Source organism: Triplophysa dalaica, chromosome 13 (assembly GCF_015846415.1).
Source record: "Triplophysa dalaica isolate WHDGS20190420 chromosome 13, ASM1584641v1, whole genome shotgun sequence".
In the NCBI taxonomy this organism is placed as follows: Eukaryota; Metazoa; Chordata; class Actinopteri; order Cypriniformes; family Nemacheilidae; genus Triplophysa; species Triplophysa dalaica.
In genome coordinates, this window is record NC_079554.1 from 15,323,510 (window position 1) to 15,338,669 (window position 15,160).

Consider the following 15,160-nt stretch of genomic DNA (forward strand, 5'->3'; position numbering starts at 1 on the left):
CAAAACCCCCATTATCAACTTAAAAAAACATCAAGTTTATCTGTATACTGAAAAAGGTAGATAGTTTATTTTCATGGTATTATTCACACACAAAGATCACAAAATAGATTAAAATATTAAGAAACATAAATTAAAAAGCTCATTTAACTGGAACATTTAGGTAGAACAAATCTAATGTGGGATTCTGTGTTAGGATACAGAATAATGTTTTCTGATCGCTTTAAAGTCACCGTCATCCCAGTGTCCTCTCAATTTGTTTTCTTCATAAGCCCAAGATATGTGTTACAGGACACTGGAACAGAGACTATGTCTCCCACGCGATGTCCTGTCTGCGGAGACTGGAACACAGTTTCTGTGTCTCTCTGAGTAATCTCAGAGTTTCTTGACTGCTCCCGTGCTGTTTCTGGGCCTTGCTGGGTGAGGCTTTGACAGGGGATGGTGGAAAGGCTTGTACCCCACTCTGTGCTCTTTGTTTGTTCTTCAAGCTGGCTGCTCTACCTGGCTTTTGTTTGGGGCTGGATGGTTGCGAGAGCTTCTGAACCTACAGGAACAAACACACACATTCAGACATAAAGAAGCTTGATATGCATCAGTGTGTTTGAGTGATTCAGAACCGGTCACAAACAACAATGCAGGGAACACCAACATTGCAAAAATACTCACGGTTTCCTTATGTTTGCGCAGTTTGGAGATTTGAGCTGCTTTCTCTTCCATTCTCCTGACCAGACAGTCCAGCTCTCTCTCCAGATCCTCTCTGAGATCTCGCTTTTTAGTCTCATCTATCTGCCTGACCAGCTCCTGGTGCTCACTGTCACACAAACACAACAAGATATTTACACCTCTCTTTCATGATCCAAACCCTTACACAATCTGTCCATGCACAGGATGTAACTCACAAGCTCATTTGTCCCAGTTCATCCTGAAGGGCAAGCAGAATTTCAGAGAGGCTGCCAAGGGTGGAAACTGACTTTCTGGGAGAGGATGGAGGTCTGCATTGGTCCCGCTGGCTCTCAGAAGCAGACTTCTGCTGAGCACTCACTCTCTCACACAGCCGGAGGTTCCTGTGCTTCATCATGTGCAACACACCCTGAACATTAGCGTTGACCGAGTGGCTAGGACTGGTTGACTGAAAGAGAATATTTATCAAGAACATTTTGTAAAGTGGTTGTATATAAGAGGCTGTAATAAAGCTAAACATATGATCTTAGACTGCAATGTGTATGATTAATACCGTAAATGTAAACAAAGTTATGTTGTGCTACGATGAGGTCATACTCACTGTTCCCGCTACAAATGGCAGCCGTTTAGCCTTAAGAGGATATTGAGGGGGGCGTTCACTGGAGGGGACTTCTGATGACACATTATATTAAATAATAAAACCGCACCGTTGACACCATTATATGCATTATATATACACCTTTGATATTTTGTTCTGTATATGTACTGCCACCTATTGCTCACTGTACACCATTACATTAGTCAGATGCTTTTTTTCCCAAAATGGACTATACATTCAAGCTATACTTTTTTTATCAGTACCAGTATACCTGGAGTATTAAACCTACTACCTTGGTGTCCCTAGCATCATGCATGAGTTAATGTGAATGTTGTAAAGCTACCTACCCTGCATGAGGTCTTGTCCTTCTTTTTTTTCTTGCTTTTGGGTTGAGTAGCAGCAGAAAGGGAGAAGACATTCTTCTCAAGCTCTCTCTGCAACTGAGGACATCATGCGTGAATAAAAAAGAGCTTTTCAAAAAATATACGATTTAATGTAATTCACAATCAATTGCGTTTTTACCTCATCTGCTTTCTCTTGCACAAGCTTGCGTTGATGCTCCTCTAATAAGAGTTTCTCTTCTAAGAGCTCAATCTTCCTCTTTAGAAAAAAGACAGCATGGCAGATGTTAAGAAAATAAAAATGTCCCACTTAAGTTTTTGGGGCAAATAAGCGTACTATACTATATATTATAATGTGTGTATACCTCAGCCATCGACTGCGTACTGCTGAGTTTAAGATACTCCTTTTCCAGTCTTTCTAATTTTTTTAGTTGTGCTTGTATTTGTGGATCTGTATTTGTGCTCTCCTTATACATTGACTCCTAAAGTCAAATAGAGGGATAAAAAACGGTGTTAAAAAAAGTGTTCTTTTGCAGCAGATTTTCAGTTTCTTACAAACAAACATTAAGGGATAGTTCACCCAAAAATGAAAATTCTGTCCTTATTTACTGTTCCTAACCTCTGTATTAATGTCTTTGTTCCTCTAAACACAAAGGAAGATATTTTGAAGAATGTCAGATCTCGTCCCACATTTACTATCATGGTAGGGAAAATAAACACTATGGCAGTCAATGGGTGAATGAGATCTGTTCAGTCACTGACATTCTTCCAAATATCTTCTTTTGTGTTTAGCGGAACAAAGACAATTTATATAGGTTCGGAACATACTGAAGGGGCGTAAATGATGACAGAATGGGCATTTGTTGGTGTATCTGTTTCTCTAATTGTTTCAGCATTGTGTCAAATCTTGGCTCAACCAATAGCATGATTTGGGGTGGGACGATCGGTTTGGATAAGTTACGGAGTGGAAAGTGCTAGAAATTGTGCACACAAAATAAGGCTTCAATATTGTGCGAATTAAAACCAAACAGTTTTCCTCTCTGCCCATCTATAACTCCAGTATTCTGCTCACCTGTCTCTCTGACTGAGTGTTGTTCTCTCTCTCCGCACATGCCACCATTTTCTTCATGTAGTCGAGCTGTTTTTCTAGAAGAGAGCAGCGTGTTTCTGCGGTGCGAAGCTCTGAAACCAGCTCTTAAGAGAAAGACACTTCACATTAAAATTCACACAAAAAATTAAAATTCTGTCATCATTTACTGACATTTTGACTTTTCAAACCTTTATGACTTTCTTCCCCAGAACACAAAAGAAGATTTTTTGAAGAAAGTTGGTAACCAAACAGCTCTGCCCCCATTCACTTCTATTGTATAGACCCAAAACCAATGCAAGTGAATGGGGGCCAGTTAACAACATTCTTCAAATATCTTCTTTTGAACCACATCTTGATAAATACTGTTGAAATAAAAACGTTCTACTACCTTTCCTCTGTGTGGGCTTATTCTCTCTGTGTGCAGAAGGGTGATCCTGGAGCTGAGCAGCTTGAGAGAGGTGTTGAGCGCTCTTTACTGTTTGAACCCTTTCCAGCTCAATGCGTCGCATCTTCTCCTGCAGCGTCTTCAGGGCTGACATCACTGCTGCTCAAATACAGAAAAAGACTTTGATTAGAATAGGCGATCGCTTCAGCATTTGTTTCGTCTCAGCCAGCTCAGTTGTTCACGTAGCATCCATACGCAACAACAACGTTTTCGGTTGCTTCAAGATGCACCCAGGATTACGAAGACTTGGATTAGCAAAACAAAACCTAACAATGAAGAAGATAAATCTCTCTATAAATATTCATAAAATCAAAGTTTTCAAATATTGTGCTGTCCCACCATAGGACAATACCTATTTACTACAGTTTATTTCTCCACTAGATAATACCACAGGATGACTACTATATTATACTAAAATTACTTATGTTTACTATGGTAACTATAATACCCTACAGTTTTCAGTGTTTCATGTGTTCCTATAAAGATCAACATTAATCTCCAGCACTTCATAAACGAGCATCACCTCTGCTTCCAGCATCAGGTACTGTGCGATACAGCTGTGGGTCGATGTCATGTAACCCAGACATATTCCTGTCCGACGGACGTGTCTCTGTGTACATCTGCAGGGGTCTTGAAAGCCTGTCTGGAGGCATGTAAAAACTGCCAATGTAACTCTGTTTAGACGGGGAGTCCAGATTTAAAGTCTGCAATTCCCAAACATGTAAAGTCAAGTCTTGAACGTCATGACGTATTCAGAAAAATATCGACACAGTTGATCAAAATTTAGAAAGCTGCCAACCTGGACCTCATCTTTTGAAGCATTTAATACATTGCGAATGAAAAACTTCTCTAAGATACACATAGTCGGAAACGTTACGTTTTGATGCACATGCTAACAGCGTCATGTAAACATCGCGTAAAGTAACTATAACAACACCTTATCAAACATATATACCTGATCTCGGTAACGGTCCATAATCCATAAATTTCTTTGTTACTTATAAAATGAACCTTTAGATCGTGGTGCAGGAAAAAACAAGTTACGTTAGCTCTGCTAATTTAGCTGAAACGACCGTAACCAACAGCGCCACCCAGTTCCTCGTGTTTCGAATTTCCCTCTTCTTTTACCGCCACCAGTGGTTCCGCTTGCGCTGCACAGCTTTTACACACATATATGATGTTCATAAAAATGAGACAGAGAGACTTACAAAAATAAAATAAGACCAAAAACTTTTACGTTCACTTTTAATTGATTATTTATATCAAATGCTTTCAAAAATGTATAATGATCTCGGCAATGACAAATAAGTGAATGCAATTTTGTATTTATTGATATTTTACCAAAGTAATTTCCCAGAATACATTATTGTTATTCATTAGAAAGACAAACAATAAAATAGATTGCCTTGTAAGAGCAGAAATGGGATAGCCCATAATTGACAAAGAATTATCCAGAGCTAAGACACAACGATTAGGTTATTATTTTTCATAAATTCAGGTTTTTGTTAGCAGCATTACTATAATACACATGTTAACAATAACAATTATGCTAATTGCTTTAATACTTTTTAGTTGTGATATGAAGGAAAATAAAAGATGGAGCTGTCCAGTCACACCTGTACTATTTTTAAACATTAGCTCACACATTTTCATTGAATAAGATATCTGGTTTAAGCTTTGCATTCATCATAAAGGTTTGAGATAAACAAGTGGTGGCGGGGCCTCTGCGGTTCTCCAACGTTCTTTGTGGATTTTGGTAGTTGTAGTTCCACCTTTTGTTCAGCGCAGTGACATTACCTCGCGTTTAAACTACAATTCCCATTTTAATAGCGCCGTGGGGAGAACGCACTGAGGAACGCCTTTCTAATCGTTTATTGGTACCTTGTAAGAGTATCTCCGCCCATTTGTTTTTCTCTGGAATACAATTGGACTGTGGTGCCTGTCAATCAACTGCTACCTCAAGTCGCTTCAATGGACTGAAATCGACTGAAGACCTACAGCGCATTGAGGTCTTATTCAACTGCATAGGTGAACGCAAGAGAGAATGTGAATTTAGTAAGTATTGCGACTTGACATGTTTTGCAGTTCTGTTAAAATTCTGCTGTTTTTCTTAGTTAAACAAAGTGTTTGCGGCTTTATTATTTGTGAAGTCTTTAGAAGATGTTTGCCTAAACTGAACTTGATTGAATCCCTTAACGTTATTCACCGGCTTTTTTCATTAGGGTGTTCACATATTTTTTTTTGTATAGTTATGTGTAATGCGTAATACTACACTACATGTTGTTTTGGTTAAATAGGGGTTTGTTGTCAACCAGAAAAGAATTAAAAATACCTTAAGATAGTAAACTTTCTGTCTAGACATCAGTGGGTTTGAAATGTACTGACACAGACACACAAGTCCCAATAACTTTTACTCAGTGTTGCTGCATTTAGTGCTATATAAGTACACACAATAGACATAATGCCTGTTTAGGCTTGCACATGCCATCTGCTGTTTTTCTAAGGATTTGCAGACTTCCTACAGGCTTCTTGCAGCAGAGAACATTCATTTATTGTTTTATCTATTTCAATAATTGGCACACCTTTATGTCTTACCAGGTTCAATCTGTAAGGAGTATAGTGGAAGAATAGTTAAGTGATACAGCGATGGATGTGAGAGATGCTGCTGGACGGTGGGATGCTTTGGGCAGTCGAGATGCAAGCTCCAGACATGCAACAATGGAGATCATTCACCAAGAGGTGATGAAGAGAATCGAGAACATTGGCCCGATACCGGACACACAGTCTTCTGGCCTTTCAGGTGTGAATGTCTGTCCGGCCAGTGACCTTAACCCTATGATGGCACATGTCCTGATGCTTTCCAAAAGGTGTCCGTATGAAGACGTCAGGGAGAAATGCTTATGTTTGCTCCAGAGGGTTCAGGTTAGTACTAAATAATTATGGAGATAATGTTGAAAATTACATTGACTTTGTTTTCATAACAACCACACATACTTTTTAATAGAAAAATGACATCACCCTCTCAAATAATATGCTGCGTGTAATTCCACTACATATTGTAAAGCCCTATTTATTTATTTTTTACTATATCGCAATAACAGCAAAAAGTATAAAAACACAACTCTTATATAAGATAAGATACTTTGAAGACATGTTTAAGATCAAAGCATTATATTGTCAATTTTTGGATTGAGAAGCGGCTGCTTCCACAGTCTTAAACAGAAGAAATTGACACTACAAAAGAAATGGGTAGTTCATCAAAAGAAATAGATATTCAATAGATAGTCAAAACCTGTGTATGGCTATCTTTATGAAACACAGACTTTGAGAAATGTCTCAGTGGTTTTGTTTCCATGTAGTGGAAGCCAATGGGGGTCCAATGTTGTTTGGTTACCTGTGTTCTTCAAAATATCGTGTTTTGTGTTCTGCCGAAGACCGAAAGTCATATAGGTGTGAAAAAATGAAAGTTAGTAAATGGTAAAATAATTTATATTTTTGGGTTAGCCATACCCTTTATCATAGAGATGAAGCTTTATTGATATATTTATTTCTAAACAATTCATGAAGACTATTGTATTGTATTAAAACGTATTGTATTGGATGTTATATAACATTTATAAAATATACCAGAAGCTCAGATCACTGATAGTCAAGATATGAAAAGGTAAAGCAGTCACCATTTGTTGGTTCGCACAAGGATGTTTTTTTTTTATGGGATTGTGTGATCTTAAAATAGCTTCGCTTGGGTTCAGGGAGATACATGGGATTGGGTAATTTCTTACAATATATGAGGCTTTTAATGGCAGATCAGGACTCATCTCACCGCCTGTCAGATAGTCACAGATACTGTTGAAAGGTTCACCAGCACATGGAAGGCCATTGAACCAAAAATGTGTGAAGGTTAGTCTCATTAAGGACTCATTCTTTAAATCAGAAGCTTGCTCCCCAATATATGAGACAATGTTCAATGGTTTTGATCAAGAATTTGTTGTGTTTGACCTTTGCTTGATCATAAAGACAATAACACTTGCAAATGTTCCATTATAGAGTTCAAAAGGACAGCCACTTTTGATGTGGAAATAATTGCACATACTTGTTCTCGTTTGGTTTGTTGTTTTATTTGTTTCTGGATCCGCAAGTTTGATAATTGACACTCATGTGTTATTAATTAAAAAGGAATCTCACCCCATGGTGTCCAAAATGATTATTATCTAAAGTATGCAAGACACACACGGGACATTAAACATAAGGAAATGTCAAGTATGAAGATGCATTGTCTTAAAGGTATGCGTCTCTTTGTTTTAATAAAGGAAAGACTTTGTGACATCTGTGGCACGTTTAATAAGGAACTCTAGAATTACATTTAAATGTATTGTAATGAATGCATAAATCGTTCTGTTCATATTGTTTGATGCTTGTTTTGTGTTGTGGTTTGTAAGATGACAGGATGTTCCTCACTTGTTTTGTGTCGACCTTTTGACTCTTTCTGCTTACTGTATCAGCATTAAGCCGTCTGCTGCGATATCTGGAATTATGGGATTCAAGGGGCTGAGACTCAATTGAGGTCGCAACAGCAGGGAAAAAATTTAAATGACCTTTGACCTAGACAGCACCACACAGATGCAGACAGGCATAGACACACATACATCAAATACATTAATCCAAGGAAAATAATTAGATCTGTAAAATGGCATCTACTTTGTGACTAAGGGAGGTGCCGAACATTGCTCTTGGTATGCAGGACAGCATCTGTCCTTGGGTTGTGCGTAGCACGTAAGTGACTTGACTATTGTTCATTGTGAGACTGTGTTTGCGTGTGTGCTGTATTGCATGGTTTTGCAGTGATAAGCCCTGGGAAGCTGTGGATAAAAAGACAGATTTAGCTTAATGTCAGTCCACTGGTCTCGACGGATGAATTTACGTAAAATGCCCATTTTTTCCTTTGATATAATCAAAGTGTCACGTCCTTGTTTTGAACTGCTGCTAGTTTTCTTTGAATGGTGAAGTCGTAAGTAACCACCTTCGGAAGTGATGTGTACACAACAAAGATGTAACAAATACATGAATGCATTTTGCAGACGCATTTATCCAAAGCGACTTACATTGCATGATACTGTGCATTTGTTTCTGAGGACGAGCAATCCCTGGGATCGAACCCATGACTTTGCCGTTGCGAGCGCCAAGCTCTAACCGGAAAGCATTCCTATAGCTTCTCTAAATAAAATTGATATTTATGTTCCAGCTACCCAGGCTATTTGAAAGTGTCTCAATCGACTAGATAAAAACAACCAGCAGAAAAGACATTAAGCTTCTTGTAGTATTTACGTACAGTGTACTTAAGATGAAATGTATAGTATGGATGCACAGAAAGACATGGAAAGCCATAGAAGAGTGTGTTTGTTGTCCATCGACGCTTTGAAAATGATTCCTTCCCTCTGGTCTTAAATTAGCTTGGACCTTGTGAGAGTCATGTGGTTTGGATAGATGTTATATAGCCTATGTGTGTTTGGTTTGTGTCTGGAAGCTGGCTTTCACCATGTCATTTGGCACCAGGTTAGAGAAGCATTTTGAAGGGAAAGTCGTAGATTATCATAGAGGAAGACGAAGAAAATGAGTGGAAACATCCACAGACTGTATTTTTCTCATGCAAGGAGTGGAGTAATATGTCAGCATGGGGATTTGGAGAACAACAACCCCACAATTGGGGAGGGGGACTTGTTTGTGCTAACTTGCTGAGGGAAATCCTTGGAAACTTTCTCAACTCTAGGAATTGAGGATTTTTAACACCACAGCAGAACGACAGATGTTTGGATGTAAAAATGTGTCCATGCTCCAAAAAGAAATATTGGAAAAGACATAAACTCCCAAAAACACATCACACAATATAACTAATCATAATAATAATGGTGTGGTTATACAGGACATTATCTGACCCCCGCTGGTTCTGAGTTAATGTCTTAATGGAAGTGTTGGTAATGTTTGTTTAGATTCGTTCTGAACAAAACCTCATGAAAAGAGATGGCCAGAATGAGGAAAGCAGTGCAGAATTTCTTTATAGATCGTGGAAGAGCTACGAATGAGAGGTGAAGACACACTGGGGAAAACACAAACAAATTTTGCGTGAGCGTGCTATAGACTGCGTGTGTGTATGGGATGTTTCACTGTGTTGGAGGGTCAGATTACAGCCCATCTGGTATTGATTAATTTGACTGAAAGCATGCAAAGCCGTGTACATGTATTCGTATGGGATTTGATTTGAGAACTTTTCCGCATAAATGTTGGTCTTGTAATTGATGTAGGATTTCAAGTCCCATGGTCAGGGAGGGACCTGTTTTTCAAGTCAAATGCGTGGAGCAGATTTGACTTTTACTCAGAACGACGTTGAAATCGTATCACAGATGTTATATGAAGTGTGTTGTGAACTACCACAAAAGCCAGTTTTTCCTCATAGTTTGTAAATGCAAGCACCAGGGGGCAGCATTAGCTCATTACTAAACAACATGACAACTTGAATGTCTTGCAGTCGATGCAGCGGAAATTTCCACAGCTTGAAGGGCTCTGGCTTGTTTCTTTACGCCTTGGGTCACACAAGCGTGTCTCGGTTCACAGTGGTATTTAAGATGGCCTGAAGGCCTTGAGGATAGGATGACTAAACAAGTATAGTGAGTATATGAGTGTGTTATGAGTGTGAAGATCAACAACAAATGCTGGCTTTGGTTAGACCCCAGTCTCGGTTGTGCTTCAAGTTAAATTGATATTAGTGTGTGTCTAGAGTTTATTCACAAAATAATTCAAGTTTTTGGATATAAAGTAGACTAAACCAGTTTCTGGTTTACTGGTCTATGGGTTTTACTAAGCACAGCATCAACAGGTGCAAGTAGGGCCTTAATGTGGAGATGTGATATCCACCCACCCATAAAGCCACACTGTCATGCCATGCCAGCCTTGATTGAAATTTATCGATGATGATGATCTCCATCATCTCAGACTTTTTGTCGGATCTCTGAAAAATTTGAATGCCACGTGAGCCACAGCCACACGTGCCACAGAACCCACGTGCAACCAGAGTCTAAGAGGAAGTGGTGTTCCTCCTGCACAAATGAACTTATGAAATTATGACAAGTGGGATGTAAAATGGAGAACAGAAATAGATAGAAATCTGGTAGGAGGGTCTATTGACAGTTCACGCCGTGCAGGACATTGTTAGTCACCACTTATATGAAGGAACAAAATTAAAGATGTGATTAAGATACAAAAAAATAAAGATACAGATCCTTGACCACTTTCTATAGATCTCATGCAAGAATGATCATTGAACTTTGATAGTATCTCAGTGCCCATGAAGCATTTTTTTCAATAACAAACGTTTTTGCCTTGATCCCAGTATTCAGTTTAAGACTGAGACTGGAATTAATTCCCTGCTGAACGCCCTTTCGGTTTCATTTGCTAATTTTGCTATGAAAATAGAATGGATTTCATGGGAAAACAGTGACAGGTGTGATGGAAAACCCCATGGCGATAATAAATCTCACCTATAAACGTTCAATTTTCCACATGGGTATGCAGAAAGGATAACTAAAGCGACCTGATGAAGCTTCTTGGAAAATAGTGCACTACATACATTTACATTTACGCATTGGCAGATGCTTTTATCCAGAGCGACTTACATTGCATTACACTACACATTTTTTCTGAGTATGTGCAGACCTGGGATTGAACCCATAACCTTGGCATTGCAAGCACCATAATCTAACCACTGAGTCACAGGAAAGTTTATTCTGGGAATATTATGAATCTCATCCGGGTAAGTAGCTGTAATAACAAAACCAACAAACTTCAATCTGTGCAAGGAATGAATGGCTTTATAGTGATTTGATCAAACCAATGAAGTGTGACTCATGCGACTTTATGTATGCATGCGTTTTTCACTAGTTTATGCTTATTCGTGCATACTCTCACAGTGACAAAAACAGTGGAAGACAAGCATTTGTAAACAGCATAGATCACACTATAATGTTTGAAGCAGTAAGATAAATGAGTCAAAAAAGATTAGTAGTCAAATTCATTCACGAGGAGAGACTGTGTAACTGAGAGGTTGAATGTTTGGATGGAAGCTGAATAAAAGGTTATAAGGAGTGAGAGATGAATTATGTTCAGAGAGATAGATACCGAGGGAGAGAAAGGGCAAGAGAGTGAGGAGTATAAAAAGAACGGAAAACAGAGCTATCAATTTTATAACCTGGATGTTAGCCATGTTTATGTCTCTCTCTAGACCCATGGCATTTTTCACCTCAAGAGGAAAAACACACATATGTTTACTTAGGGTTATAAATGGAAAGTGGTCTTTTTATATACAGCTAAGTATAATTACTGTTTTCTCTATCCCCAAACCAAAACATGTTGACATTAGATTTAAAGAAATGCATAATTTGTCTCATTTATGTTTAAAATAGTTTTTTTTCTGCACTTTACACCTCAGGCTCTCATCCATATCCATTCAGATTCACTGCCACCAGCCTGATCCACAGAGTTAGCTGACAGGTCTGCGCCAGATCAAGCTCATAGAAACTGCAATGGCCTTTTGAAGGCTGAGGTTGGCTAGATAGGACTGGATTGTTGAAAGCGGTTGGCTATTAGGACAGGTTTAAATCAGTGATTCAGCACTAGCCCCGATTTAGCAACATGTGTCAAAGCTGGTGCAGACTCACTCAACAATGCGTTTGTGCACATTTAGGGAAGTGTACAAAAAATGTCACGCAAGTTTCCTTTATCACACACAAACTATGTCCTGGTGGGACGCTTGTGTGTGCACATATTAGATTTATTTCATTTTTTTATGTATTTTTGTATTTCTATATGTAATTTATATTTATAAAATGGTTGCAAATTGATTTAAAAGTCAAACCCATGATGGGGCTTACAAAGAATGTTTAAGCTACTTGGTAGGTGAAAGACATTGTTTTAGAAGAGTAATTTGTGCGTATTTTAAATGCATAGAGATTTTTATCAATTTTTTGTCACGGATAAGAGAATCTACATGCAGTTAAAATCAGTTTCTTTAAGGGTGTGTTTACATATGCCATGTTTGGTTCAATTAAAACAAACACAGATGCAATTGCTCTGTTAGTGCGGTTTATTTGTGTAAGTGTGAATGCTGCCACCTGAACCCTGCTGCGCACCAAACAAGCGGACCGAGTCTGCTGAAAATATGGGTTGGTCCACTTTCAAACAAACTCTGGTGCAGTTCTATTAAAACATGAATGCAACACGGATCAAATGCATCAAACTGAACCAAAAACAAGAAGTGATAACAATATACGACCCGAAAATCAAGTGATTTGGTAATATAAAGTGTTGATTAAATCTGCGCTTGCGCATGTAACGGAGGAATTCCTGGCGCATAAGCATGTATAACACAGCACACAGCATTGTTTTGGATAAATCATAAAAGCTATCCAATCTTGTTGCAACGTGACCTGAAACTGTTAGGTTCGGTATATCTTTAGGTTTGCTGTTAAAATGGCAGTTTTTTTTTATCCGCACCAAAATAACTGAAGTACAAATATCAGTAAATCAATCTGGTTTGTTGATGAGTTCTAGGAAATAGTTTGAATGATGTACTTTTCAGCTATAAATAGTGTATTAAAATGGCTTTAAAATGTTATTAAGTATGCAATAGGCTTTATTGCAATAATCTAATTGGAGCACATATTTTACATGCACATGTTTATGTGTTTTTTGTTCAGAAGCCAGAATGACCCAGAAACCTAGAATGACCCGAAAAGTGAAGTGGATGGTTATGATTTGAATCCATGTGTTGAATAATTCATGGTTTGCAAGAGTATTTATTACCCGGCTCGCTAAAGTTCTTCATTCTGATTGGTTGTTCGTTGCATTCTGTGGTCATACATTGTGTAACAACTGTATGATTGACCGTTACCCTTGGCAACTCTTGTTTCCTGACAGTTTTAGGTCTTATATAACTATGCAGTTCTTTCTTGTAACATAATGTAGTCATTTCAACTTTGCATGGGGCTCCTGATCACCCTTGTCACCCTGGATTAAATGAACATTGATGTACTGTATGTGTGCTTTATATGCTGTGTGTGTTGACTTCATCGGTAGAGCTAATGGCCAGGTGTTTTTGCGTCTGTTCAGTACAGAAAGTACTTTCAGTTGGAGTTATGGCCTCACCCCACCCTTCGACTAGCTTACTTAATAACTCATAATGTGTGTGTGGGGGAGTGGGTTTCCTGAATGCCTTCATGAGAAGACGTTCAGTATTTATGCCAGATTCTGACCTCTCCTTCATTCGCATCAACATATCAAGAAAGCGAGTGAGAAAAATAGATAAGGAAAGAGGTATGCCGTTAAAGAAACTGAGGGGTACACTAAAAAACAAACAAGTAGTGTCGTTCATAGACTCTGGGTTGCGCCTCCCCCACTGTTCTGCTATTGGTCGAGGCGCACGGCATGACCGCTCTGTGATTGGTTGAGAGGACACACACCTCCAGAATGTGTTTGTGTCCTGCATGAATAGTACATTGCAACCAGAGAGATAGAGAGAGGGGCGCATATAGAAAACGGATGAGGGCTTGGAAATGGGGGTGTGGACCATATGGCTGGAGTTGTCCCAGAAATTTCTAGGAAACCAGAGGACGTGTTGTTTGTGCTGAAGCCTGTGAGACAAAAGGAGTTGACCCACATTAAACCACAGATTCTTCTGCATCTTTTGCAACTCTCCTCCCTCTCATCCATTATTGCTGTTGTCTAGGTTTTTCTGGAATCATATTCAAAATAGCTCCCATCTGCCAAAAATGTGTTTTGGGATTATATGTACAGACTCGCAAAACATCAGATTTTGGTGTTTTTGGAGAGCATAAGCTACTTTTTCACATATTTGTTTAGTTTTTTCCTCATGGGAGACTTGAACTTCAAATAACATAATTCGATTAGTTAATAGGTTTCAGTTGGTTAAGCAATAGTCCGCCCTAGTAAACAAACAGATGGACTCTTGACATTGGGTCTCATTCACAAATAAATGCAAACATGCTTGAATATTCCTATTCAAAATTTCCACTGGATTCACAACGGGTACGAATGCAAATAAGTAATGTCAATGTATCCTGGCAATTCTAAACACAATAAACATAACAGACTACGCAATTTCTAATAATAGTTATGTTTTGCACTCTGTTTGACCTCTTTCTGGCATCATTCTCCAGCTCACTGGTGTTGAGTAACAGGCTTGTTGGATTTTTTACATTGCTACCATATTTTACAGTCATAAACATGACAGACATGGAGCGCGGTTTAGATATTTGACAAGCGAATATTCAAAACAATGCAAATACGATGTTCTCTCAGCGACTTTCCAGTCCAGACTATCAGCTATCAGTTCCTATATTTTAGCAAGGGAGTGAAGTGCAGAAGACTCAAGCTGATATGCCCCATTTATCATAGAGGCATTTGAGAGTGTGTATGTGTTTGAGATTGCTTTTATCTAACTGATAGGTCTTAGTCATTATGTATTATAAGTAAAATATGAAGAAGCCAGAAAGTCTTATCGTATGACAAACTATTGTTTTTGTAAGAGTAGGGGGTCTAAAAATTTGATCTTAAAGGAACAGTTCACCCAAAAATGAAAATTCTGTCATCGTTTACTCTCCCTCGAGTTGTTCCAACCCTGTATAAATGTCTTTGTTCTTATGAAGACAGAGAAAGATATTTGGATTTGAACTTTTATTTTGTGGTGAATTGTCTCTTTAATGTTTGTTTGATCACAAAAAGCTGCTTTAAAAATTATGTAAATATGCAATAATGGAAAATAAATTAATATTAAGGATAACTTCAATTTTGATCTGATGAACAACACAAAGAAAAATATTTGTAAAAATGTTAGCAACTGACATTTCTGTGACAAAAATTGCTGTATAAGTTTTTTGTTCTGTTGAACAATTTAGGAAAGCAAACCGTTCTGGGGCACCTTTGACTACCATTCCATCCTA

The 15,160-nt window shown here is 38.3% G+C and overlaps 2 protein-coding genes across 2 annotated transcripts in view; one reads left to right on the forward strand and one right to left on the reverse strand.

Annotated features, from left to right (window-relative positions):
- cep57l1 (centrosomal protein 57, like 1) lies at positions 1 to 4,256 on the reverse strand. The gene is made up of 11 exons (XM_056764680.1): positions 4,108 to 4,256; positions 3,676 to 3,856; positions 3,096 to 3,251; positions 2,690 to 2,811; positions 1,983 to 2,099; positions 1,799 to 1,876; positions 1,620 to 1,716; positions 1,280 to 1,347; positions 897 to 1,126; positions 664 to 808; positions 1 to 541 (listed from the first exon to the last, which is right to left on the reverse strand). Exons 1-11 carry the CDS (start codon positions 4,126 to 4,128, stop codon positions 305 to 307), a joined length of 1,452 nt encoding a protein of 483 aa, XP_056620658.1. The 5' UTR covers positions 4,129 to 4,256; the 3' UTR covers positions 1 to 304.
- An 858-nt stretch (positions 4,257 to 5,114) lies between these two features.
- The window catches only part of sesn1 (sestrin 1), a 32,070-nt gene continuing 22,024 nt past the window's right edge, over positions 5,115 to 15,160 (forward strand). Inside the window, exons 1-2 of the mRNA XM_056764141.1 lie at positions 5,115 to 5,207; positions 5,751 to 6,074. Of these exons, the coding sequence (XP_056620119.1) occupies positions 5,799 to 6,074 (276 nt within the window). The 5' untranslated portion in view covers positions 5,115 to 5,207; positions 5,751 to 5,798. The remainder of the gene's footprint in view (positions 5,208 to 5,750; positions 6,075 to 15,160) is intronic.

Bases quoted from the DNA above. Each gene is read 5' to 3' on its own strand.
- cep57l1 (XM_056764680.1), bottom strand. From the start codon at position 4,128: ATGGACCGTTACCGAGATCAG. The intron at 2,100-2,689 runs GTGAGCAGAATA...ATTTGACTTTAG, and splicing joins ACACTCAGTCAGAGAGACAG to GAGTCAATGTATAAGGAGAG. The intron at 1,717-1,798 runs GTAAAAACGCAA...TGATGTCCTCAG, and splicing joins TGCAAGAGAAAGCAGATGAG to TTGCAGAGAGAGCTTGAGAA.